Raw genomic sequence first — 25,839 nt, 5'->3', positions numbered from 1 at the left:
TTTCAGATGATATTTCTTATTCTTTGGTTTTGACAGGACCACCACCTCCACTTCCTCCTTTGCAGCCATCTGGCATGGATGCTCCCCCAAACTCTGCAACCAGTTCTGTTCCTACCGTAGTAACGACTGGCATCCATCACCAGCCTCCTCCTGCTCCACCCTCTCTTTTTACTGCAGGTGCAGTTTTGCCCCTCTTTGTATTCATAATGTAATGAAGTTTTAGAGCAGAGTTTTACGTAGGAATATAAAAACGTCTAGAGACTGACTAGCTCTATTAGGTTTATTTTTCTCACTAAAATCCTATAGAATAAGATGTAGATATAGCGAATGGATGTTAAATGCAAGTCCTCATTTATGATTTGTTTTAAAAACTAAGTTATATTTTGTTTAATAACATTTTCATTTTTATAAAACTAAATTTTCTTTTTGATACATACAGCATGTTAGCTGTATATTGGAATATGTTGTGTAATGTACTTTTTTTATGATCAATGTAAAAATATTACCATGTGGCGTTTTATAATTGTTTTTTAATTACAGTTTTTGTATTACCAGATACATATGACACAGACGGCTACAATCCTGAAGCCCCCAGCATAACAAACACTTCCAGACCTATGTATAGACACAGAGTGCACGCACAGAGGCCTAACTTGATAGGACTGACATCAGGGGATATGGATTTGCCACCCAGAGGTACCCCGGTTAATCTTCTCTTCTTATCATTTTCATATCATGAATGGCAAGACATTTGTAAAGATTGTGGTCTTGCATTTATTGGGGTTGAGAAAGGGATAGTGATTAAGTTTATTCCTCTGATGCTTTGGTCTCTCTTAAGAGAAAAGGTAGTGTGTGATTCTCTATTTCTGTTACTGGTGCCACTTTATTCTGCCACCTAAGGGGAAAGGAATTTCCCAAAAGTACATATTTTCTCAGGTAGCTTTTTGGGGTATTTTCTATCATTTGCAGTCTTAATTGGTTCATTTAAACTCTTGAAAATAATGCTTAATTCCTGAAAATAGATATTTTTTTCATAGATTGGATAATGAAATCAGCTTTACAAACTTGTGGTTGATACGCATTTTACATGTGTTGAATTTGTTACGTTAAGCAAAAGGAATTATTTTTTAGGAAGTGACTCATTAGCTTCTAAAATTCTCTTAGAGGAGACAGACTATATGATAAGATTTCTAAATGAGAGAAGACGATAAGAGTTTTGATGATAAAGTCAGAAGCTGGGGGGACCTATGTATAGACTGCTGGGAGCAAAACTGCTGTCCTGGGGGTGCAAGCTGATAGGAAGGTTCAGAGGAGGGAGAGCACTGGTATTTGTTTGAAAGAGGGAGCGTTTGCTACAGATAGTATTTGACATCAGGGGATGAGGGATTGTTAGACATAATGGAAAATATTATGCAGGCCAATACTTATAGATCTTTTTCCTTAATTCAACTAATTTTTAAATCCCATTTTCTTTCTAGTCTTGCCTTGCTGTCTTTTTTTTCTAGTCAAAAAAAAAGTCATGCCTCATTAATCACAAATAAAATAACCCAACTTGTTAATTAACAGTCAATACCTAATGTGGTTTAGTAAGCTTGTGATTACTATACTTTGCATTTTTTGATTTGTTTGTTGAAACTATCGGATTCTGAGCATCTAACTTCAGTGTTCAAAGCACTTTTTGTAATAGAGATATGAGGAACATTATAATTTATATCCAGTTTAATTTATATCATCTTTGACATCAGAGGAAAGCATTTCATGTGGATGCCACCTTTCCCTTCATACCTTTTAAATTCTCATTGAGGAATTCTAATAGCTATCATTAACAACAACTAGAGAAGAAAAGATTTTTTAACAGTTTTATGTAAGGGACATAAGATTTCTCATAAATGAAAGTTATAAGCCACTTAAGATTGTGGCTCTTTATCCCTCAAATCTCTTACTTGACTAGTTCAGAGAAAACCCTTTTTTTCTTTGGTCACTACTTAGCACGTATTTTCTTTTCATCATGCCAATCAACACTTCTTGCTCTTACTGGAACCTCCCACGTGAAGTCCTCTCTTAACTTGCTGCTTTGGAATGTCATAAATATATGCTACTACAGATCAGTCTTTACTAGACCCATTCCAATGCCAGGCAAACTTTTTTGTTGGTTATTAAGGAAAGGAAGAAGGACCACACTCCCTACAAACAATCTTGCAACAATGTAGAAGTTGCACTGAGGGTAGTTTCAGCTCCACATGCTTGTAGTTACAAGTTACAGGAAGTGGCCCTGTTGAGAGAGAAATGTCTAGTATATATGGTTAGAAATTTAAATGCCCTTTCCTATAGAGTCATTGTACATAGTGATTATTTTAGTACTGTTCTTCAGATACACCCTGTACTATTTTTGTGACCTGGTTTAGGAATATATTTTCCAGTAATAACATTGTTTCTCGGTACCACAGAACTGATTTAGCAGCCCATTTAAATTGAGTAGTACTTACACTTCTATTTTCTCAACTCTTGTCATTCTTTCTCCCCCTAAGAAGTTTTCATGTTTTGCCTATTTGGTTTGAAATTTATTGTCCTGGATGCATAATTAAAAGTTTTTAATATTGTTTATTATATAATACCGTATGTACATTTCTTATAGTCTGTAGATGGCCTTAATTTAAATTTGTCACAGACTATTATGTGATAATTATACCATTATGTTTCATACTTTAAACTTATGAGGAATTCTCATTATTAAACAAATGAAAAAATATAGGCGCATTGATGCCTTAGAATTCCTAGTATAAAAGGGACCGAGGGGCTCTGAGAATTGTTCTTTTCAGATTTCTAAGGTGGTAGAGAATTTGATGGATGTTCCCTTCACTGGATATATATAGAAATAAGGGCTGACTGGTTTTTCATTTGCTGTCAGCAAAAAAAAAAACCAATTCATTAAAAGGATATTGGGGGAAAAACTCAGTACATATAACTAATAGACACGTTTGCTAATTATATACCAAGAAGAATTTGCTTTTGTTTAACAGTCTTAAATAAATAACAATGAAAGAGAATCTGATAGAGAACATAGATGAGTTGGAACAAACACATCACAGTGACTGGGGGGAAAACTTACTACTGTCTCTCTTAGTGAACCTTCAAGTAAAGAACATAATAAAGTAAAAAAGGATATTAGATAGCTCAAAGACTTCAAAAAATCTAGTGAGCCAGGCTTGGGAGACAGGAGTAAGGTCAAAAATCCTGTTGCAGAGTCCTGCAAATCAAGAGAAGATAGGAGAAGAAGGTGATCAACAGCATTTAATACTCTTGAGAGGTCAAATAAGAGAAGGATTGGGATTTATTTATAAGCTTAAGCAACAAGTTAGGACATCAGGGAATTTAGGATGAACAAGTTCAGTTCAGTAATGGAAGCAGCTGCCAATTTCCAGAGGAAATTGGTGGTAGGGAAGCAAGTTAGCAAATGTAGACAGACACCTCTTAGGAAGTAGCTGGGGGGGGGGGGGCGGGAGGGAGGGGTTGGGAGGGAGGGAGAGAGAGAGAGGGAGACACCTGTGTCTGGAGAGGAAGTAGTTTTATGCAGTTTCTTTTAAAAATGGAGTAATTTGGGGGGCCTGGGTGGCTCAGTCGGTTGAACGTCCAACTTCGGCTCAGGTCATGATCTCGCGGTTCGTAAGTTTGAGCCCCATGTTGGGCTCTGTGCTAAAAGCTCAGGGCCTGGAGCCTGCTTTGGATTCTGTGTCTCCCTCTCTCTCTGCTCCTCCCCTGCTCTCACTCTGTCTCTCTCTCAAAAATAAATAAAGATTAAAATAAATAAATAAATAAATAAATATGGAGTAATTTGAGCTTGCTTCAATTTTTTTTTTAATGTTTTTATTTATTTATGAGAGAGACAGAGACAGAATGCAAGTGGGTTAGGGGCAGAGAGAGAGGGAGACACAGAATCCAAAGCAGGCTCCAGGCTCTGAGCTGTCAGCACACAGCCCAACGCGGGGCTCGAACTCACGAGCTGTGCGATCATGACCTGAGCCGAAGTCGGCCACTCAACCGACTGAGCCACCCAGGCGCCCCGAGCTTGCTTCAATGTTAATGGGAGGGAAGTGTCAGTTTAGAGGAAGAGGCTGAAGAGGGAGGAAAGCAGCAGAGCGGTGGGGCACTGATTTTGCCAGTTCTTTATGTAGGATAAATTTCTGGAAGGAGAATCCAGAAGCAGAAATCCAGTTAGTACAGTAGATTACGTGAAAAGTAATGCAAGTTTGTACTAAGATTGTCTCAGTGAGAAATGGGAGGGAATATATGCAAGATGAATTGAAGGGATATGGGCAGAGTCAGAAATCAATATGATTGGGAGAATGTTAGTTTCATTGATAGTAATGTTTAACAAAGATTTTAAAACATACATTTGATATAAAGATAATTTGTATTTTGTATATACTGTAGTGAATTTTGAGAAGCCTGTAGGATTTCCAGAAGATGGCCAAAGAAAACCAACAAATTAAAAATTTAGGACTTATTCTTAGAGCAGAGCTTGTGTGTGGTAGAAAGATTGATACGATCTTCTGTGTGGAGATCATAGTTGTAGCCATCCACGAGAGAGATTGTGCTGAAAAATCCTCAGTTCCTTTGGTTAGCTATTTGTTCAAAAATACTAAGAATAGGATATATGCAATCAATGTATCCATTATATTTTTCTGTGTGGATTAAGGTTTGCATGTTTTAAGCTTTAGGCTCATTTGGGAATAACAGGTTAAATGTACTGTGCTTGTCAAATTCCAACAAAGTAAATGTAAAGTGTTGAAAGTAGCAGATATATATAGCTCTTCTGCACTGTATTTCAGTCTTGAATATTTACTTTTTAAAGTCAAGAATACTTTGTGTTACTATGTTGATACTTAAATAGGCAACTCACTTCAGTCGCAACTCTGAGTTATCAGTTCTTAAAGAAAGGTCATTGGATTAATATTAAATTTTGAATCTTTTAGGTTGTGCATTTGATTTCAAAACTATGAACTCAAAGCCTCAAGATAGTTTATTTGTTGTTTATTTGTACATTTACTTATTTATGGCGAGGGTGATGGCAAATGGAAACAGTGATATGGATTTTACCCTCCACACCCCCAAAAAGTAGCTTACAAAGTCATATTTAACTTGACATGTAAGAATTACTGAGTCTTCTTTACTTACGTATGACATGAACTCAAAATAAGTTAAAATCCCTTAAATTACTATATGTGAACATACATTTAACTATTTCTTCCAAGAATGTATATTTGGACAAAAGCCAGAACTTTGTTTTCACTCTGCATTTAAGGAAATAGCTATGATAAACAGAAAATATTAATCTGTGCTCTCTTTTCTTTTCAAATAGAAAAGCCTCCTAATAAAAGCAGTATGAGGATAGTAGTGGATTCTGAATCAAGGAAAAGAACCATTGGTTCCGGGGAGCCTGGAGCTCCTACAAAGAAGACCTGGTTTGATAAGTAAGCTGGCAGGGAAAATTGAGGAATTTTATTATGCAGTGATTTTTAGAATACCGGAATATTATTATGACAGTATAGTATTCTCTTTTAAAATGAACGCTCTGTAACTTTGTTCTATAGGCGATGCCACACTAGTGTGTACATTGGTTTCCAAAAGTTTTTAAGTTAATTGGCACTTGGGAGGCATTTTCAAACGGAATTGGTGTGGTAGTTGAGGACACAGTTTTTCCTCTTTCTGTCATCCTGCATCTCCCCAAAAACACCCCTTCACTTAGAGATGTCACTGAAAACTACCTATATAAAGGATAGTCATGAGCCCATTAAGGAAGGAGGTTGGGTCTGGTTTGGGAGGAGGCTTTAGCATGTAGGCCAGTCCTGTTAAGAGCTAGAAAGTGATCTTTTGGGGAGCAGGGGAGGCTGGATAGACACAAATTGTCAGGGAAGGGCTTCAGAGAAAGAGGTAAGGAATCTGAATTTTGGGGTGCGTGTGATGATTCTCTTATGAATATTTGCAAGTTAAAGGAAAGGATCACACTTTCATACTTTAATATCATTTAATAATGGCTAATACCTAGTTCTGGCTCTGCCTGTAATTCTGTGATTTAAGGCAAGCAGTGTAACTTCCCTGGGCCACAGTTTTGTCCTTTATTCAGTAGTCAAATTTATGGGCTATAGTTTTGACATTTTTTCTGAGTTGGAAAGTGGTTGAAACAGTCATTTCTTGTTTTTAATCAGTGTTTTAGAATAGGATACATTTGAGTAAGCTAGCTTTTGCAGAAGTACAACAAAAATTATATATGCAAATTTATTGAAAGAGGGTGCTGGATCTTTCCTGCTAAGAATTTTAAGTAGGAATGGATTTAAAGTGGAACATGATAAATGACAAGAACCCTTCTCATTTGGCTTCTATGAAAGATATATATACTACTAATGGAAATTTCAGTTTTTGGAAGAAATTTGAATTTTCTTTATCAACCAGTAATTTCAGTTTTGAAAAAAAAATTAAGCTTGAGTTGTAAAACCTCATTAATCTGTACTTGATAGGGGTCAGGATTTACAAATGAATGTATTAATCAGCCTGATTTTTGTTACAGGCCAAATTTTAATAGAACAAACAGCCCAGGCTTCCAGAAAAAGGTTCAGTTTGGAAATGAAAATACCAAACTTGAACTTAGAAAAGTTCCTCCAGAATTAAATAATATCAGCAAACTTAATGAACATTTTAGTCGATTTGGAACCTTGGTTAACTTACAGGTAAGAGCTATGAAGTAATTTTGTGGTTTTTGCTTATTTTAGGAGGACACTTAATACAGTAGAAGAATACTTTTATAAAGGATTATGGAAAATTTGCTTATGTTCTAAATTTGGAAAATTGGAAATGAAATGAAACTATATTTTTGAAATATTGTGTGATTTTGAGTAAGTTTTTTTACTTTCAAAATCAGGAGTTTGATCACATTTTATGTACTGTTTACCTGATAGAAGTTATCATAGAATTATAAAAACTTTAAATCGTCAAACTAGGAAAATCTAGTCTTTATAGTAGTGTTCATTTCCTTAGTTTCTCCACATTATTACTGTAGAAAGTTTCAGTCTGATTATTTTTGCTGCCTGTATGTGTTGGGAAGCATGTAACAGATACCTTTGGGGCCCAAATACCATGTAATCCATAATTAGTTTAAACATTTACTTTTTCCCCTATCACTTTTGAATGTCCATCAAGATTAAATATCAATGTAATTTGTATTTGACTTCACCTAAAATCAGACCTTGGCTGGAGTGTATGTTAACTTGTAAGGTTATTCAGTATTAAGTTTACATTATTAGGTATACTGAAAGTGTTAAATAATGTAGGGCCTTTTTTCCCCCCATTTTTGTCAGCTAAAATAATTCTTTCCATTAATCTGATGAAAATAAGATAAATTTTAGTACAGCTGATGTTATTTGGAAAATTTTGCTTTCTTGACATTTAAATTTTTCTTTTTTTAGTGTTTATTCATTTTTGAGAGAGAGAGAGAGAGAGAGAGACAGAGAGAGAGAGAGAGAGAGAGCGTGAGTGGAGGAGGGGCAGAGTGAGGGAGACACAGAATCAGAAGCAGGCTCCAGGCTCTGAGTTATCAGCACAGAGCCCAATGCGGGGCTTGAACCCACGAACTTCAAGATCATGACTTGAGTCGAAGTTGGACACTTAATCAACTGAGCCACCCAGGCGCCCCTCTTAACATTTAAAAAATAATATAAAAGTAACATGAAAAAAATGAATGCTTTCTTGGTATGGGGCAATAGAGATTTATATAGAATATAAAGAAAGTGTTTCTCCTTCAACTGTGTGTCCTTCTCAGTTCCCCTTACCATATATCCCCATAATTACATTATTAACAATTTATCATGTATTATTTTAGATTTTTTTTTGTATTTCTGTGTCTACTTATCATTCAATCAGTACATCAAAAACATATATATATTAAATATATGATCTCACACTTTGTGAGTCTGAGCCCCAGCTCAGCATGGAGCCTGCTTCGGATTCTGTGTCTCCCTCTCTCTGTGCCATGCTTTGTCTCTCAAAAATGAATAAATGTTCGGAAAAAAATTTTTTAATAAATAAAAAATATATAGGCCCGTGGTATACGTATTACCCTGTAATTATCTAATCTTGAATGTCTCTGAATATCTTTTTACAGCAATACAATTGTATCTCCCACATTTAGATCCAGACACAAAAAGTTTTCAGAAGATTCTTTTCCTTGTGCAATTTAACTGCCCTGGTAAAATTAAATTTAAGAAATTTTTCAAAGCTGAGGAGCAAAACATGGTATCTCACTGTTGTTTCAGTTTGCATTTCCTCAGTTACTAGTGAGGTTAATATCTCAGCTCTTTACTAGGCCTTTTGCTGTGTATGCATACGACCTGTATTATTATATGCAAAACATGTTTTTAAAAATCATTTAAAAATTAACTTTATTCTGATTAGACCTATGGGTAAAATTGAAGTTTTAAATTCCAATAAATGTATGATTATTAACATGCTACCTAAAATCACCCTTGTAAAAGTAAATATTTATTGAATACTTACTATATATTCTCTGTTCTATATAAATTATTATTTGATTCTTAACACTACAGAGTGAGGTATTGTTATCCCATTTTTGAAGAGGAAACAGTCACAGGTTAAATAACTTGCTCATGGTCTCCCATGAACATAGCAGTCAAGGTTTGAGTCATGGAATTTGATTTAGAGTCTGTGCTCTTAGTCCCTATTTTGTATTGCTTCACTACCAATGACTTGTGTACCACACTTTAGAAAACACTACTATTACTGAGAGAACAAGAAATTTGAAGTGAAAAGCCTTGGATCTGTTACCTGTTATTTGTATGGATCTGCAGACTCACATACTCTGAATCTCATTTTCTTTATGTGTAAAGTGTAATCGCTATTGTTATGTAAATTTTCTCACACTCTTGGAAATATTTTTTGACAGCTGCGAATATGGAAATTTTTACAAATGGATTTTTCTGTAATTTTTAGTTAGAGTCACCTCTTTCAAAGTAGTTTACTGGCTTCTCCTGACTCTGGATCTTGGCCTCATCACTCATTGATATAGGGATTATTTCTCAGTATTAATATTGGGGGTAAAAAATGAAACGTTTTGATTGCTTGTATATAACATTTGTGCAATGAGCGTTCTTTACAAAGTATTACATAGAGGAGGCTCTGGTTCTATTCTGAACAGTACTCAGTTTACCTTTCTTCTGGAGTGAAAGTAAACCATGGTAAATAATCTAGCTTTAAAGAAAGGGTAAACAAAGAATAGTACCGGGAAGGACCAGAATCTCATCTCTTGAGGAATTTTATTGGATGAAGCACTGGATTCATTTGTAATTCAATGTTCTTCATATTTTAAATCTTAGGTTGCTTATAATGGGGATCCTGAAGGTGCCCTTATCCAATTTGCAACATATGAAGAAGCAAAGAAAGCAATATCAAGTACAGAAGCAGTACTGAACAATCGCTTTATTAAGGTTTATTGGCACAGAGAAGGAAGTACCCAGCAGTTACAAACTACTTCTCCAAAGGTAGGAGAGAGATTTGTGTGAAATTCAGTGCTTTCCTTAGAAAGCTCTTAGCATAGTGTTTAAGAACAGAGTTACTGCAGTCAGGTAGACTTGAGTTCAGATGCTGGCTGTAGAGACTAAAGGAAGTTACTTAATGTCTCCAACCTGTTCTCTCATTTTATTATGAAGTGAATTCTTAGTTTAGACAATTATAGGATGCTAAGTTAGAGAAAGGTCCCTGGTAGGCAGTAGACACTCAGTATATGGCAGCTATACATTTTCCAGAAACTCAGACTGTGTGTTCATCTTGGAAATCCTTCCCTTCCTCGCTCCCTCCTTCCTTCCCTCTTTCTGTTTTTCAGTCATTGAGCCAATCAGTCTGTAAAGTTAGATCAATTGCTTGTAGGAGAGTTTTATAGCAATTTGTTTCTCGATTTAACTTTCTCCTTTTCATTTAAAAGATACAAAAGATACAGCGAAGGGTAGATTTTTAATTTTTTTCCCCTACTTTACAAATAATTTATGCAAAGAAAAGCATTTATGGGTATGTGTGAAGGAATTTGGAAGACAGGTTTTGATTGTAAGCTGTGCTTTTAAAACTGTATCTGTGTGGGCAATTTAATAACAAACGAGCAAAAGTTACTTTCCAAGTTCATGAACTAATCCTCTTGGTTAACGTTTTTTTCTTGTTCTGAGGTAATGCAGCCCTTAGTCCAGCAGCCCATTTTGCCTGTTGTGAAGCAGTCAGTCAAAGAGCGGTTGGGTCCAGTACCTTCAAGTACTATTGAACCGGCAGAAGCCCAAAGTGCCAGTTCAGACCTTCCTCAGGTAAATGAAAAGTCTTAACATTGTGTCTGTCACATAGCAGGTTCTCAGTAAATTAGTTTCCCTTGTGATTTGAATTATAGTTAATTGTATATATTTCATACAGAAATATCATAGTCTGTACATATTTGAACTCCACCTGTAAATTTTCTTTTTACCATTACCATAACATTTTCATATTCTACTTTTTCCTGTAGTATTCGAATTTTAAATTCCTCTCTCTCATTAATACTTATTTTTCTTTCACTTTGTGGAGGAGGTACTTTTCAAGCAAAACTGCCTGAAAAATGAAGTTCAGTGTAGTAAATCTTATTTTTCCTGTCATCTTTTACTTAACTAGAATTTTATTCCAGAGAAAATTGTACACCAAACTCAACCAAAAGCTTCTGGGAAGGGAAGGGATAAACCATCAAGTTTAAGCACGCTTTGATACTGTCCTGTTTCCAGTTATATATGCAGCAGTCTCCGAACTTTGCATCACTTATTCCTGACTTTCAGATTTTCTTCTCCACATGTCATTCCCTTCCCCTCCCTTCCACACTTGAGTGGCAGTTTCTTGTTTCTACACCCTAAGCGTCTGAAACTTAGCTTTCTTTTGTCTCTAGATGTTTAAGCATTTGCTGTTTAGAGGTAGGATGTTGATAGGATGCCACTTCCTTAAAATAGTGTTCCTAGATAATTCCTGAAGCATGAGGTATTGAGATTCTATGAAAACATGCAGAATGGAAATTGATAAATTCTTAGTTACTAAAAAAAAAAAAAAGCCCAGTCCTGTGATCTCAAATCATCACCAGATCCAGTATATTTGGCTACAAACCAAACATACTTTAGGAAAGAATGGCATTTACTTTTAAGCTCGAGAAGCAGTCATATATTTTAATTACTCATACTCACATCTAATGTTTACAATGTTCAAACTTCCTACTTGTCAACATAGGATTCTAAGAATTTATGATTCTGTATTGATGGAGGGGGCTTTTAGTAAGTACCTTACTGCATCATTTTTTATGATTGAGTAATACTGCATACTGTTTGTTTTTCCATACACATTTTCTTTCTGTCACTTTGAAAATGGCCCAAGTTTTTGTCATTAACATCAAAATACTTAAAAGAGTCCGTATAAATTAGTAGAATCAGAATGTTCAAAATCCCAACAGACCTATATGTTTGGGGAAACACTGAATATGTCCATTTTAATTTTTTTAGAATGTAACTAAATTATCTGTGAAGGACAGGTTGGGTTTTGTATCAAAGCCATCTGTTTCAGCAACTGAAAAGGTAAGAAGAATAGCATGATGTGTTTGTCTTGGCTTCATAAATGTTTTCAGGTGGCATCTTAAGTTTTTAATTTTTTTCATAGTTCCAAACTCTTGCTTCTTAATAGTATCTGTACCTCTTACTCCTACCCTTTTGCTTTTCATTTGCTGAAAAAGAAAACTATTTGCCCGCCTTTGTTTACTTTTTGCATTAGCATTTTAATATCTGCCTTTCAGTATGTGTCCATGTGCTTCCTTCTTTTTGTTTTTTCTTTTTATTTACTATATTTTCTTTAGAGATATTGTGCATTTTGATTTGAAAACTCTGGCAGCCTAATAGAAAAGGCCACAAAGTAGGAATTTACCTGAGTTTGAGTTTCTGGCTCTTCACATACTAACAGCATGAGATTGGGCAGTGCTCCTAACCTTTCTGATTCTTCTTCCTCATTGGTAAAATGATGATTGTAATATTTGTCTTGCTCATGGGGTTTGTGAGGATTAAATAAAATGATTGATTTAAAAGTATTTAACTGGGCAGGATGATGTAAATGCAAGTTTTTTATTTATTACTAACAGCTATTGTGCATAGCCTGACAGTTTGTCATTTCTTTTTTAAATGAGGATATAAACACTGATTAAATTAAGACTATTTATGTACCTAACAGTTCGGTGTAGATGTGTTGTTATTGTTTTTTTTTTTTTTTCTATTTAGGTATGAGTGAATGCTTTTGTTCTTTAGTCTTATTTGAGGTATGTGGAATTACAGAATAGAATTAGGTAGTCTTTCTCATTTCTATGTCCTCACCTTAAAAGGAAGGTAAGGCTCAGATAGATACATTAGGAATTTTGAGGCAGGACTGGAATGTGGGTCTCCTATTTCACATCTGTGGCTCTTTCCATTATTAAGATTATGTAGGAAGTTGACTTCATGTGTCCATAGACCAGCATCCCATGACATGGCTGACTTTCTTTCTCCACTGGTTCTTCAGTGTATTCTTTTCCTTATTTACCATGTTAAACTAAGGCAATTGTAGAAATTTGAATCTGAATCTAATTCTGTATATCCGATTTTCATCTTGGGCACCTCAGCAATACTTCAGGCATGATGTGCCTGAAATGACCATTTCCCACATAAATGAATTTCTGGTACCCCAACCTGTGGAAGTTACATCAGCATTTTCTAAGTTGTACTGTCTCAAAAGCCCAAGAGTCATTCACTTGTGTTTGTCACCCACTTCTCTTTTTCTGCCACCCTCAGTTTCCAGCCTTTAGCTGTGGTGTCCTAGCTGCATGTTCCTCCTGTACTTTCTACTACCACCATCCTGCTCGGAGACTCACTTCAGTGTTAACTCTTGCAGAAACTTTCATTTCCCCGGCTAAATAACTGCTTGATTTATACTTCATCAGACCTCAGTTATTCTGGCGCAGTTACCTCTGCTCTAGTCCTTCCTTTCTACCTTAATGCTCCCTTTTCTGCTCATTGTTTCTCGGTCTTGCCTGCCTTTTTTTCCTTTTTTTGGTGGTGATTTTCCTGGACTGCATTTTCCTCTTAAGTGGATTCACATCATTCTTTTAAAGATTGAAAATCTCTTTATTCTATGAAGTCTTCAATTTTTTTTCCATATCATGCCTCCTTATTTCTGTGTATTTGTCCATGTATTAATCTATTGTACTGAATTTAGCTGTATCTAAATATTTACTTTGATTAGGTTTATTTTCCTTGATAATAAGTAACTAAGGAATAAAGAAAATAAAGTCTGTTATACTTTGTGTAGTACTGAGCAATTCTGGAGAGGCCTAAAAACCTTATGCTTAACATCTGTTTATGTTAAGATTTCAACTCTGAAGTTGATGTGTACTTATTATAGGTTTTACAGAATCTTTCTGGTATGTTTGCATCTGCTTTTGTTTTTTTCAATGTGTTTTGTATAGCTTTAGGATAAAAGGGATATAAACTTGGAATCAATAGTATACATTTACTAATATAGATACCAAAAACTAAATTTGTGAAAAATCACTAATAGTAGTGGGCTGTTTGTGAAAAAGAATTACTTAGGAAATACTGTAAAGACTCTTTTGAGGAAAGCCATAATGTACAAATGTGTAACTTTCAGTCATCTTCAGGGAACCCGTTTATAGAATAGCGTTTTGTTTTTGCTTATTCTTGGTTGTTCCTGTTCCCCAAGTCTATAGGGGTTTTCTCTGAAGAATCCTTAGAGGTTAGTATTTCAGAGAAGTCTTAGGAAGGTTAGAAGAATGTTTCCCGTCATCAAATATTGTTTAAATTCTTTTTTTATTCTTCTTAATTGAAGGCTGGGTAGTACTCAAAGCTAGTATTTATACAGTATTTTTGTCGTTATTAAACCAAAAAGTACACATATACACAGATTTTCCCCTTTCTATGAACAACACTAAGTAAACCCTTGAGTGATTCTTTATTCTAGAATTCCATTTTTGTGAGAGGGTTGAGAGAGGAAACTTAAAACCTAATTGATAACTGTTAAATCTTAAGGTATTGCAGTAGCTGTTAAATAGGTATTATTTGGAAAGAGTGATCAGTGAAATGATGTTTTAGTACCTGTCAAGAGATAGAGCAATTTATCAAGAATAAGGTGGCACTTGTGTGTATCCCATCCTGGTTAGTCTAGAAAAAAGACTTCTTAGACTGTCCAGATTATCTCCCAAAGCTCTTCTAAAGACTAAGAAGCAAGTGATTAATCACTTGAATATTTAATGTTTGTATGTCAGACCAGTTTTAGGTGTATCAGACTTTTGTGATACAGGATGTTGTTGTTCCTTAGCAGTACTTTTTTTTGTTGTTGTTGCAATCTGAAAATATATCTTGGTCTCTGTGTTATGACATGTTAACATATGTACTATGGAACCTTTGAAAGGGAAATTGTGTGGTATTCTGAAGGAACATTGCATGTCTTTTGGAGACTTCAGCTGTTTAGTTAGCAGCTGACAGTCTATATGATCCTGCACAAGTCTTACCCTCTGTTTCATGAGCTATAAAATGCAGTCACTAAGTGACCCTTTGATTTTTTTAATTTGCATTTGTTGTATAATTTTGCTGTTGTAAATATAAAGGTTAAGGGAATGTATGATCATTTCCTACTTTTGATTTTTTTTTTTTAAATTTTTAACATTTATTCACCTTTGAGAGACAGAGAGTGAGCAGGGGAATGGCAGAGAGAGACACAGAATCAGAAGTAGGCTCCAGGCTCTGAGCTGTCAGCACAGAGCCCGACGAGGGGCTTGAACCCATGAACCGTGGGACCATGACCTGAGCTGAAGTCGGACACTCACCCGACTGAGCCACCCAGGTGCCCCTGATTTTTTTTTTTATTAATGCATTAACCTCTCTCAGGATTATTACCTAGATTATATAGTTAGAATTATTACGATTATTTTTCTTATGGAGAAATAGGATTTCTATAAAATTATTTGCTATGCTGGATTTATTGGAAATCAAGCTGTTGCAGCAGCAATTGATTACTGACTACACATTTTTTTCTTTGACATTAAAATGTTTTTTGTAAGCTCTTTAATCCCTTTGTCTCTTAAGCTGCTTATATTCTTGGGGGAAAAAACTTGTTAATCCCTGAAAATATTTTATAAATGTAACTTTATTTTTTAAATATTTTTTTGATGTTTATTTTTGAGAGAGGGAGACAGAGTGTGTTCAGGGGAGGGGCAAAGAGAGAGGGAGACACAGAATCTGAAGCAGGCCACAGGCTCCGAGCTGTCAGTACAGACTTGACCCGGGGCTTGAACCCACGAATCATGAGATCATGACCTCAGCCGAAGTCGGACGCTCAACCAACTGAGCCATCCAGGTGCCCCTTATAAATGTAACTTTAAAGTAAAATGCTATTCTCGTTAGAATTCCCAATTAAGGTTGGTTTTTGCTATAGAAAAAAACACATCAGTTTGCTGCTTTATGAGAATATCATATTAATGTTTAGATTTGTTAAAATAATTTACTTATAATAAAAGTTGACCATACAATAATTGTATTAATAAGCTATATACACATAACTCCTCACATATTCTCTTTTTATTACATTTACAAGGCATTTCTGCTGTAGAAACCTGTTAGAGCTAGCTTAGTTTGATTGTCACAGTGAACCATAGTAACTGTTCCTTTTATATTTGATTCCAACTTGGACATTAGTTATTAAAAAAATAACACTGATGACTTTAATATAAAGTCTTCTATTTTTAGTAATTTTTACAAAACACTTTTTTTTCCCTTCCACTCTTATCCATGAGAAAAATCTGTTTTTCTCTTTCTTTACAAGTACTAATGGTAGTTATGGCTGGTAATATTTTACATTGGAAATAGGATAAAGAGGTATTAATGGATTTCAACTTCTTTCTTATTAGGGAATTGTTTTTTGTCTTGAAGTAAGAGGTATGAGTGATGTACATTTTAATAACGAAGCATATACTTTTCAGCTCACCTTTTGAATTCAACAGACCTTTGACACCAACCCTGACAAATACATTACAAGGAAGGAAAATTACAAGCCAATAGCTCATGAATGTAGACATAAAAATCCTAAGCTAAATATTACCAAATGTTTAGTGATATGAAAAAAGATAATACATCCTGGCCAGGTAGGATTTATTCCAGAAATGCAAGTTTGAATTAACATTTGAAAATTGGTTTAATTCACCTAGGGGGGAGAAGGGTGGGAAGAACCTCTTATGATTATTTCAGTAGAAAAAGCATATGATAAAATTTATTAGTCATAATAAACAATGTGCAAAGTAGGAATAGAAGGAAACTTCCTTAATTTTATCTACTAACATACTGAATGGTGAATTATTGGATACTTTTCCTCTTGAGATCAGGAACGAGAAAGGATATCCATTCTCCACTTTATTCAGTAGAGGTGGGGCCTAACCAGTTCAGTAAGGCAAGAAAATGAAATAAACAGTATAAAGGTGGCAAAAGAAGAAACAAAATTATATTTACTCACAGATGACATGATAGTATATGTGAAAAATCCAAAAGAATTTACAAGTCTTTGGAATTCACAGGTGAATGCAGCAAGTTCAGTATATAAAAATATAGCACATGAAGAAACTCATTTGGAAAATAGAGACAGTGTGGTTGTTTGAAAGGCCACAGCCCATGCTTTGACTTTGTTCTTCGGAATTGCAGCATCTTCTTTTCTGTTGGATTTGTTACTTCATTCCACTGGTTTCATTTTTAACAGATTTTCTTCTCTTTTATCACAACTCTGTTCTTTTGAAAATACAGATGTCCCTTGCTATTCATACTCTTACTTTCTAAACTCTGGAATCAAATAGATTCAAATACTGAGCAGTATTTGGATTCATATAGTTCATTGTTTCTAAGACATTTTGCTTTCACTTTTTAACACTTGAATATCTTACGGTATTGGTGCTCATGGTTATAATTGGCACCCTTTTTGTCTTTAATAGCGGTTTATTATCATAATGTGTTTGATAGTGATGTCTTGAGCTCAATGAAATATGTTAGCTGATGTTCTGTTTGTACAGAAAGAAGTTTCTAGATAAAACAAGGAAGTGGGATACTTTTAAAGGAGGCTTGTCATATATTTTTATTTACTTTGAATCACCACTTCTTACTTAGCCTGATATTAGTTAATAAGTATACTTTGAAAAAGGAGTATACTGAAATTAAGGAATGCTGAATTAAACAGATTGCATTACATGGGTTTCTTTACTTCAGGCTCTCTCACAACTTTTATGGTAATAGACATTTTGAAACTAGAAGATAGGGTTATGATATTTGTTACTTCCAACTTATTTGAGTATAGAAATCTTTTTGGTCACAACTTTTCAACTTGTCTTGGAACCCTCGTGAAGAAAAGTTTAGGAGACACTCAAACTCTGTCTTTAGCATATAATGTTGTGTTTCTCTCTTTATGAAGTTACTGTCTAATCCTTGTACAATCCTGCAGTTTAACATTGTGTAGTATGGTAAGGTAGCATGGAAGAAATTTGCCTCTAGTGTTACAGAGAACAGTGACTGAAGTCAGACTGCAAAGTAACTCTAGATTTACTCCATATTTTACTGAATGCAACAATTTCATTATTTGTTAGTGATGTCAGGGTATTACTTTTCATTATATAAGAAAATTACCAGATTTGATATATGTCAAGTATTATAAAGAACTTTTATTTTTAAACATCATCTGCCTTGCATGCATGCAACCAGTATAATAGTATTCTAAGCTTTTTTTTTTTAAGTTTATTTATTTTGGGGGGTGGGGCGGAGAGAACAAGGTATGGGGGCAGAGAGAGAAAGGGGGAGAGAGAGAACCCCAAGCAGGCTCCACACTGCCTGCAGAGTCCGATGCAGGGCTCAAACTCATAACTGTGAGATCATGACCTGAGCCAAAATCAGGAGTTGGTCACTGAGCCACCCAGGCACCCCAACAGTATTCTAGATTTCTGTTTCACATGGAGGCTAAAACATTCTTGAATACTTAGAACAGTGATGAATTGCCTATTCTTTGTGATGTTCCGTAGTCTAACTGTATGATAGATGATTAGAAAATAGTGTCTGCTTGTTACTTCTCTAATAGACCTGGATGTTTACATTTTACTAGCTAAAATGGTGGGCTCTTTTTCTCATTGATAATCTTGTTTGTGTAGTTCCTTTAACCTCTTTTAGGTCATGAACTCCCTTAACTCTTTGGAAACTTCTTTTCCTCTGGAAAGTTACACTGTTCACACATATGGTTCCATGTTTAGTTTTTATAACATTCATGGATTTCCCTTAAGGGATCTCTAAACTCCTAAGAACCAGTAACTAACCACTCCATTGAACCTACAACTTTTTGCTTTTGAAGGATAAAAAAGGTAGCCTGTACAGTTTATTTTCTTGAGTTGACCCTTGTGTAGAAAAGATTGTCCATCCTGATCTATCATCATTTCAGTTTAATTTGGTGCAAAAGTGTTCATTGAGTATTGACTACGTGCCCTGGCACTGTTTTAGGCACTGAAGATAGAGTGATAAACCAAGCCAAACATCCCTACCCTCATGGAATGAATTTTTGAATTTGTAAGGACGTTAGATGCCATCAACTTAAACATTCTCATTTTAGAGATGAGCAAGCTGAGGCCCCAAAAAAGTGCCTAAAGTTAACCAGGGTCTCATAATTATTGGTAATAAGGTTTAGGTACTAGAAAAAGCACAAAGAGGAGAAAAACATGGTTTTGTAGACAGGGAGAGAGACACATAAATTAATATACCATCAGATGATTTTTATTAAATATTTGAGTAACTGTAGGAATAAAATTTCATGGAAGGATCTGGGTAGAAGAAATAAATGATTAGGGCTTTGTGACTATATCACGTCAGTGTTTTTTTCTTGATTTGAAGTTTTTGTATGTTCTTTTTTTTCTACAGGTATATTCTGTTAATTTTTTTATTTTATAGTTTAAGCCTCATTCATACCCTTCCTTTCAAATCACTAAATGGCTTTAGTTATTATATGTATATAATACATTTATTTCAATGTACTGAATTTTGACAAAAGTGTTTTAAAATTGAGTTTTATAGAAAACAAGATAGGTAATCATGAATGCTTGGTACATTTTTTAAGAAACTGAATTTGTATTGGTAGGTGTTGTCTACATCTACTGGCCTAACTAAAACAGTATATAATCCAGCTGCTTTGAAGGCTGCACAGAAAACCTTACTTGTTTCCACCTCTGCAGTTGATAATAATGAAGCACAGAAAAAAAAACAGGTAAATACAGTTAGCAGTGTACAAAATTTGCATGTAGGAAAGCTTTTCTGTGTGTGTGTGTGTGTGTGTGTGTGTGTATTTTTTTAAGGCTTATCACAAAATAGAGCTAAAAGAAAAGTGTATGTTGGCTGCCACTGAACTTTTATTTTTAATTGTATAGCAGTAAATATTAATTTGGGAAGGGGGACAAAAGGTTCTCTTGATTGGTCTTAGAAACTTACATACATAGTTAACTTTTGCATACCAAAACTTTGCATTTAATTGTTATTGCCAAGCTTCTGCATCCACAACCATTTGTCTCCTCTGGAATATCTGTTTATCAGAACAATAAACAGTAAGTATACTAGTGATATTTTGATATCTTTCTCTAGGAGGCACTGAAACTTCAGCAGGATGTAAGGAAAAGGAAACAAGAAATTTTAGAAAAGCACATTGAAACACAGAAGGTAAAATATTTAAGCTAGATTTGGCAAAATATAGATGTTATAATTTTAAGTAAATTTAATCTCACACTATATAGTTACTTTTAAGAAACTTTAAATTGATAAGGGTAACACTGAAATGTATATAAATGATAATGTGTATGTCAGTTGATTAATGTGTATTGGGGATGAAGAGCATACATTAAATGGTGAACTGGGGATTATATTGGTTTAAAGGAACTGTGGTGGCCAGTGAAGTAGAAATAAGGAATGTTTATCCAGATACGCTGCTGCACAGTAGTTTGTCAACAGATAGTGAATTGGAAACTTTTTCTCAGTGTTGAGATATGTACCTTTCTTTAATTTTCTTGGGATCCTCTACTTTTGTGTTGTCCAGTGGGGTAGTAATAGCTACAACCAACTTTTGAGAACTTGAAATGTTCCAAGTTCAAACTGATATGTGCTGTAAGTATATAAAATATAGGGGCGCCTGGGTGGCCCAGTCAGTTGAGTGTCCGACTTTGGCTCAGGTCGTGATCTCACGGTTCGTGGGTTTGAGCCCCGCGTTGGGCTCTGTGCTGACAGCTCAGAGCCTGGAGCCTGTTTCAAATTCTGTGTCTCCCTCTCTCTCTGCCCCTCCCCTGTTCATTCTCTGTCTCTCTCTGTCTCAAAAATAAACATTAAAAAAATTTTTTTTAAAAAAATACATACCAGATTTCAAAGACATAATACAAAGAAGAAAAGTAAAATGTCTCAATAATTTTTGTTGAAGCTTGTAACATTTTAGATATACTGAGTTTAATACAGTATTAATTAACTTTACTGGTTGGGTGTTTTTTGTTTTATGTTTTTTTATCTTTTTAATGTGGCTGCTAGAAAATGTAAAATTACTTATGTGGCTTACAGTATTTCTTTTGTACATTGTTGCTCTAGGTTATGACATTTAATTAGTGCCAGTTCCTGATTATGTCTCGTAATAAAGGTTATGGCATCTCGAAATATTAAAAACACAGAAACTTTTTACATATTGGCTTAAAATGTATCTTTTCTAATTTAAATTTGGGTATACAGTACTTGATAAAGAAATCACAGTACTTGACACCAAAACCTGCAGCTACCTTGACTCATAAAACCTATAATATGTGGTATCTTTCACCCCATATTACCTTGTTTATCTTTTGTTTCCTGTCCACATTGGCGATACCATTTATACGTTAGCCAGTTCCTATTCCCTGTGACAAAGAAAGTAATTAATTGTTTTAAGATCTCATTATGTGAAGGGAACCATAAAACTTCTGTGCGTCTCTCTGGGTTGTAGACTACATTTGGAGTGGGAATACTTAGAGACCATAATACCCACAAATACATTAGAAAGTAAAAGTATTACTTTTTGAAGTATTGCTTCAAATTGACAGCTTTTCAGTTGAATTTCTTAAGGTTGTATTCTTTGAACTTACATTCTGAGAGACCAGTGGCAATGTAATTCTTCACAAAATGTGCCAAGATTAAGGCTTGAGTTGAGATAGCATCACCAAATCTGTTCTGCTGTCTTAGTGGTTGTAAGCCTTGCCATGAATATGTAAACTAAAACTAGTAGTTACTTATTTTTATATTTATTTTGCTATGTTTACTTTGTGTATCTTAGTTTTTCTCTTTTTAAAAATTTGGCAGATGTTAATTTCAAAACTAGAGAAAAACAAAGCAATGAAGTCTGAAGATAAAGCAGAAATAATGAAAACCTTAGAAGTTTTGACAAAAAATATTACCAAGTTGAAAGATGAGGTCAAAGCTGCTTCTCCTGGACGTTGTCTTCCAAAGAGTATAAAAACCAAGACTCAGGTATTTTAATTTATGTTGTTATTCATATTACTACTTACTGAAAACATTACAGTGCTGCATTGTTTAACATTGTTTTCCTTTTAGGTAATAACCTTTGCTTAAAATCTGACTATTACATGCTAACATTTTTCCCTCCATTAATTAATAGTAAATATATACAAACAAAACTCTATTCATCTTTTAAACTTTTTAGATTTCAGTTGGAAAAGTCCATAATTAGAATATTTATGGATAATAATAATAATAATAATAATAATTAAAAAGATATCTTGAGGGCAAAGTGATACAGGTACTTGAATGCTTGATGAATACTTGACTGAAGAGTTTGAACTTTGTAAGTTCATAGTCTAAAAGGTTAATAAACAAAAGTAACATTTTGACAGCATTATATAGAATTGATTAAAAGGAGGGAAATTTAGATAGATCAATCCATTAGATATAAATAAGGAAGGAAGATAATTTCACCTGATAAGCGATTTTTTAAAAACTTCAGAGTTATATAGTATTTATACTTGGTGTTGTGTGTATGTACATACATGTGTAGAATCATGAGTTCATATTGATATTTCTGATTCTAATCCAACACCCCAGGGTTCTTTTCCTCCTTATTCCATATTTTATCTTCGTGTTCCGTTCCCATAATGACAACTTGCTTCCCACTAACACCAGTACGGTACTCATTTGCACAGTCATTTAATACATTCCAAATAGTTCCAGAATTGCTACAAGAAGCCCACTTCCAACGACTAAGTAAAAGATTCAAAATTTATTTGTATTCTTTAAAAGTTCACTGTATATTCGACTAAGGATATAGAGTCAGAACTGTGGCCTAGGATTACTTTTTTTTTGTTTGTTTCTGCGGTTATGTTATCAATTTGGTAAAGTTAGGTGTATTTCTATTGATAGTCTGTTTTGAACCCCTTCCCTTCATTCTTGCTGATTTAATATTATTTTGAATAAATAAAACATAAACATGATTGAAAAGTTAAACTATATAAAAAGGTATATATAGAAGACCGTTTCCCTTTGATTCCTGCCACTCTGTTCCCATTCTTCCCTCCCTCTTGGCGTGTATGTATTCTTTCCTACATAAAAGCATACTGTATAGCGCTCATTAACACTTTGGGTTTTTTTGTTTTTCTTTTCCCAGTTATTTCCTGAAAATTAGTTCATATGAGTCCATAGAAACCTCACTTTGGCTTCTGTACGGAAAATGAATTATAGGGAAATCAGCGGAAGTAGGAACAAATTAGGAAGCTATTGTAGGAGTGTAGACCAGACATGATTGATGGCTTGGACTAGGGCTGTAGGACTGGATGGAGATAGAGAAGGAATGTATGGATTAAATGGGAATGTATAAAAGTTCTTCGTAAAAAAAAAAAAAAAAAATATATATATATATATATATATATATAAAAATACAGAAACTATTATATATAAGTAATATATATTAAACATTTTTTATTAAACATTTTATAAATGTAGGATATGAATTATTGTCATTTAAATTATTAATTACCATTTTCTAGATGCAGAAAGAATTGCTTGATACGGAACTGGATTTGTATAAGAAGATGCAAGCTGGAGAAGAAGTCACTGAACTTAGGAGAAAGTATACAGAATTACAGCTGGAAGTATGTTTCACCACAACTACCCAGTATGCTAAAGATGAACAGATGTAGTAGGCATGGTGGTCAATTTGAAAATGTATCCCCTCATCCTAATCAGTAATTGTTGGTAGTCTCTGACAAATACAGGAAAGAGAGAAGAAGTTAGCAAATGTTTCAGACCTGGTAGATAAAATCGTTCATTTAATGAGGGGTGGCAGCAGTTCTACCTCTATACCCAAGTCCCTCTACTTCTAGTAAGTTTGGTTCCTTTCTAGCTCTCCTCCCTGAGACCAACCTATTAAAGCCTTTTCAGGTATTCTTACAAGAGATCTTCTGTACATATGTAGGCATATTATATTAAATTGCTGTAAGGCCCAGACTTTTACTGGAGAACTGTATTGAAAACATGCTTACTTAAGTTTTGCCTATAGATGGTGCTGTGGATGTTTATAAAGGAAAATAAACTACTTTCTTCTCTAGTTTAGCTATATGATTATTTTTTGTAAGAAAAATCTAGTGACATGAAATTATTACAGATTAGCATTTTGTAACATTTAGCAAAAAGATGTTTAAAATTAAATGTAAAAATGTTTACATTTTGAAGTACAGAGACATTAATGCCATCAATGTAATTGGTACTTGCCTATATTTATCATCGTTTGATGCCACAGTTAGCATTTTTTTACGGTTCGGGTTATTTTGCTTCATCTGAGAATTATGCGTTTTTTTCCCAAATTTGTTAGCACCCTGGTGATTTTTTTTTTCTGACCTAGGACAAATCTGAATTTAGCACTGGCATCCAGGTATTAACGTTAACAGACTTCATTCACATTTAGCAGCCACTTTGCTTGTATTAAGGCTCTGTCTTGTTTGTCATAGGAAATCATAGGATGGCCTCTAACCCTGTGTACATCTTACGTTCTCTGGAAAGTTGGTAGGGCTGCCTGTACATATTAGACAAGATAACAGGTTTTGAAAAAGATGTGTTTCTTTTATGTTAATATAGAAATTGTGTTTTCTTTATTATGGAGGATACTTGCTTGTGTTGATGGGACTTAAGCTACCACATAAAAAGTTTTGGCGCATAAAATTTTAGTAAATAATAGTTCTACCAGTATTCTTTATTAGTCCATGCTTTGGTTCTCTATCATGATCTAGCTAAACACTGAATGGCATTTTCTGCTTTTCTTTTATGATCGCTAAACTTTATACTTTGTAGTTACTATTAGCATATGCAGATATTATAATGCAGTATGTCCCAGAGTGTGTCATTTAACATGCCAGTTCCATTCTTTGTTAACAGATCTTAGTGCAAAAGCTTCTAAGGCCAAATAAATTTGGAAAAGGTTAAACATTCTTTTTGCCATAGGATTTCTTAGAGGTTTTTAATTTGTTAATCCCTAAATATACATAATCAGTATTCCATATTGCTCAAATTTATTTGTCCATGGACCCCCTTTTTCAGGCAACATTTTGAGAGAGTATTCCTCAGAGCATACTTTTGTATATGCTACTCCCATTATGAACATTAATCCTTGACCTGTGAAGTTTATTATTTGGATTTTAGGTTATTACTTTAGCTAATGTTAATTAAGATGAATTGTTTTGAGATGAAGAAACAAATATTAATACTTGAAAAGATCTGTCATTGGTGCCTGCTTGACATTTCCACTTGGATATCTCACATCCTCAGACTCCCACTTGTTCAGAATTGAGCTTATCTTGCCCCTAAATTCCATCTACACAGTTACACAAACCAGAAATCTGGGAATCTTCATTGTTTCCTCCCTTTCCTTTATTATCCATATCTAAGTAGTTACCAAGTGTTATACGTGTTACTTCCAGTATGTCATAAATATGTTTTCTTCTCTCTTACTTGTATTGCCACCAGTGTAGACATAGCTTCCATGCTCAGTTGTTGGGGCTACGTTAGTAGCCTACCAACTGCTTTCCCAGCTTATTCTCATCTTTCTTCTACTGTGTTCTTAAAACTAGCAAGAATAACATTTTAAATACTGATTTATTGTATCACTCTACTTCTCTACTTAAAATGTTTTAACTGGTTTTCATGGCTCTTAGGACAAAAATAAAAATCTATAATTTAGTGATCCTTAAAATTTTTCATGATCTGGTTCTGCTTATCTCTGTAGCCTCATTTCTTCGTCCCATGTGGTCCAGCTACACTGGATTTCCTGTATTTTTGAGTACGGTGTTTATTTTAGCCTTGATTCCTTTGTTCATGTTGTAGCCCCTACCCCTCACCCTTACCTTGCTTGTTCTTTGTTTCTTCTTTGAGTCATTCAACACATACTAAATATCTACAGTCTGCCAGCTGCCATTGTAAGTGCTAGGAATCAGGTGGAGAATAAAACAAGGAAAAAATATCCTCATGGATATTGTAGCATATTTATTGCAGATCTTGAATGTTCTGTTCAAGTCTTTAAGTAAAGCATTTCCTTACTTTTTTAATTACTTCTCATTAATATAATTAAATAACTTGGTTGCCAAATGTCTCTTTACCCCTCTAGGATTTGAGTTTCAGGAAGGTAAGGACTCGAGCATAGGAAGTGCTCTTTAAATATTTGTGGAATGAAGGAACGGTG

At 34.4% G+C, this 25,839-nt stretch overlaps 1 protein-coding gene across 16 annotated transcripts in view; it reads left to right on the top strand.

Annotated features, from left to right (window-relative positions):
- RBM26 (RNA binding motif protein 26) overlaps positions 1-25,839 on the top strand; it is an 85,348-nt gene that overhangs the window by 37,471 nt on the left and 22,038 nt on the right. For 5 of the 16 annotated variants that reach the window (XM_053216965.1, XM_053216962.1, XM_053216936.1 and 2 more), the window contains exons 8-18: positions 7-177; positions 541-696; positions 5,360-5,471; positions 6,566-6,725; positions 9,384-9,548; positions 10,224-10,355; positions 11,559-11,630; positions 19,240-19,365; positions 19,737-19,811; positions 21,459-21,626; positions 23,156-23,260. In XM_053216965.1, coding sequence (XP_053072940.1) covers positions 7-177; positions 541-696; positions 5,360-5,471; positions 6,566-6,725; positions 9,384-9,548; positions 10,224-10,355; positions 11,559-11,630; positions 19,240-19,365; positions 19,737-19,811; positions 21,459-21,626; positions 23,156-23,260 — 1,442 coding nt within the window. The remainder of the gene's footprint in view (positions 1-6; positions 178-540; positions 697-5,359; positions 5,472-6,565; positions 6,726-9,383; positions 9,549-10,223; positions 10,356-11,558; positions 11,631-19,239; positions 19,366-19,736; positions 19,812-21,458; positions 21,627-23,155; positions 23,261-25,839) is intronic. The other 11 variants (XM_027065076.2, XM_053216948.1, XM_027065077.2 and 8 more) reach the window with 10 other exon arrangements.

The sequence above is a fragment of the Acinonyx jubatus genome, chromosome A1 (genome assembly GCF_027475565.1).
Source record: "Acinonyx jubatus isolate Ajub_Pintada_27869175 chromosome A1, VMU_Ajub_asm_v1.0, whole genome shotgun sequence".
Taxonomy (NCBI): Eukaryota; Metazoa; Chordata; class Mammalia; order Carnivora; family Felidae; genus Acinonyx; species Acinonyx jubatus.
Note: the sequence above shows the minus strand (reverse complement) of the source record. Positions and strands in the feature narration are given on the sequence as shown.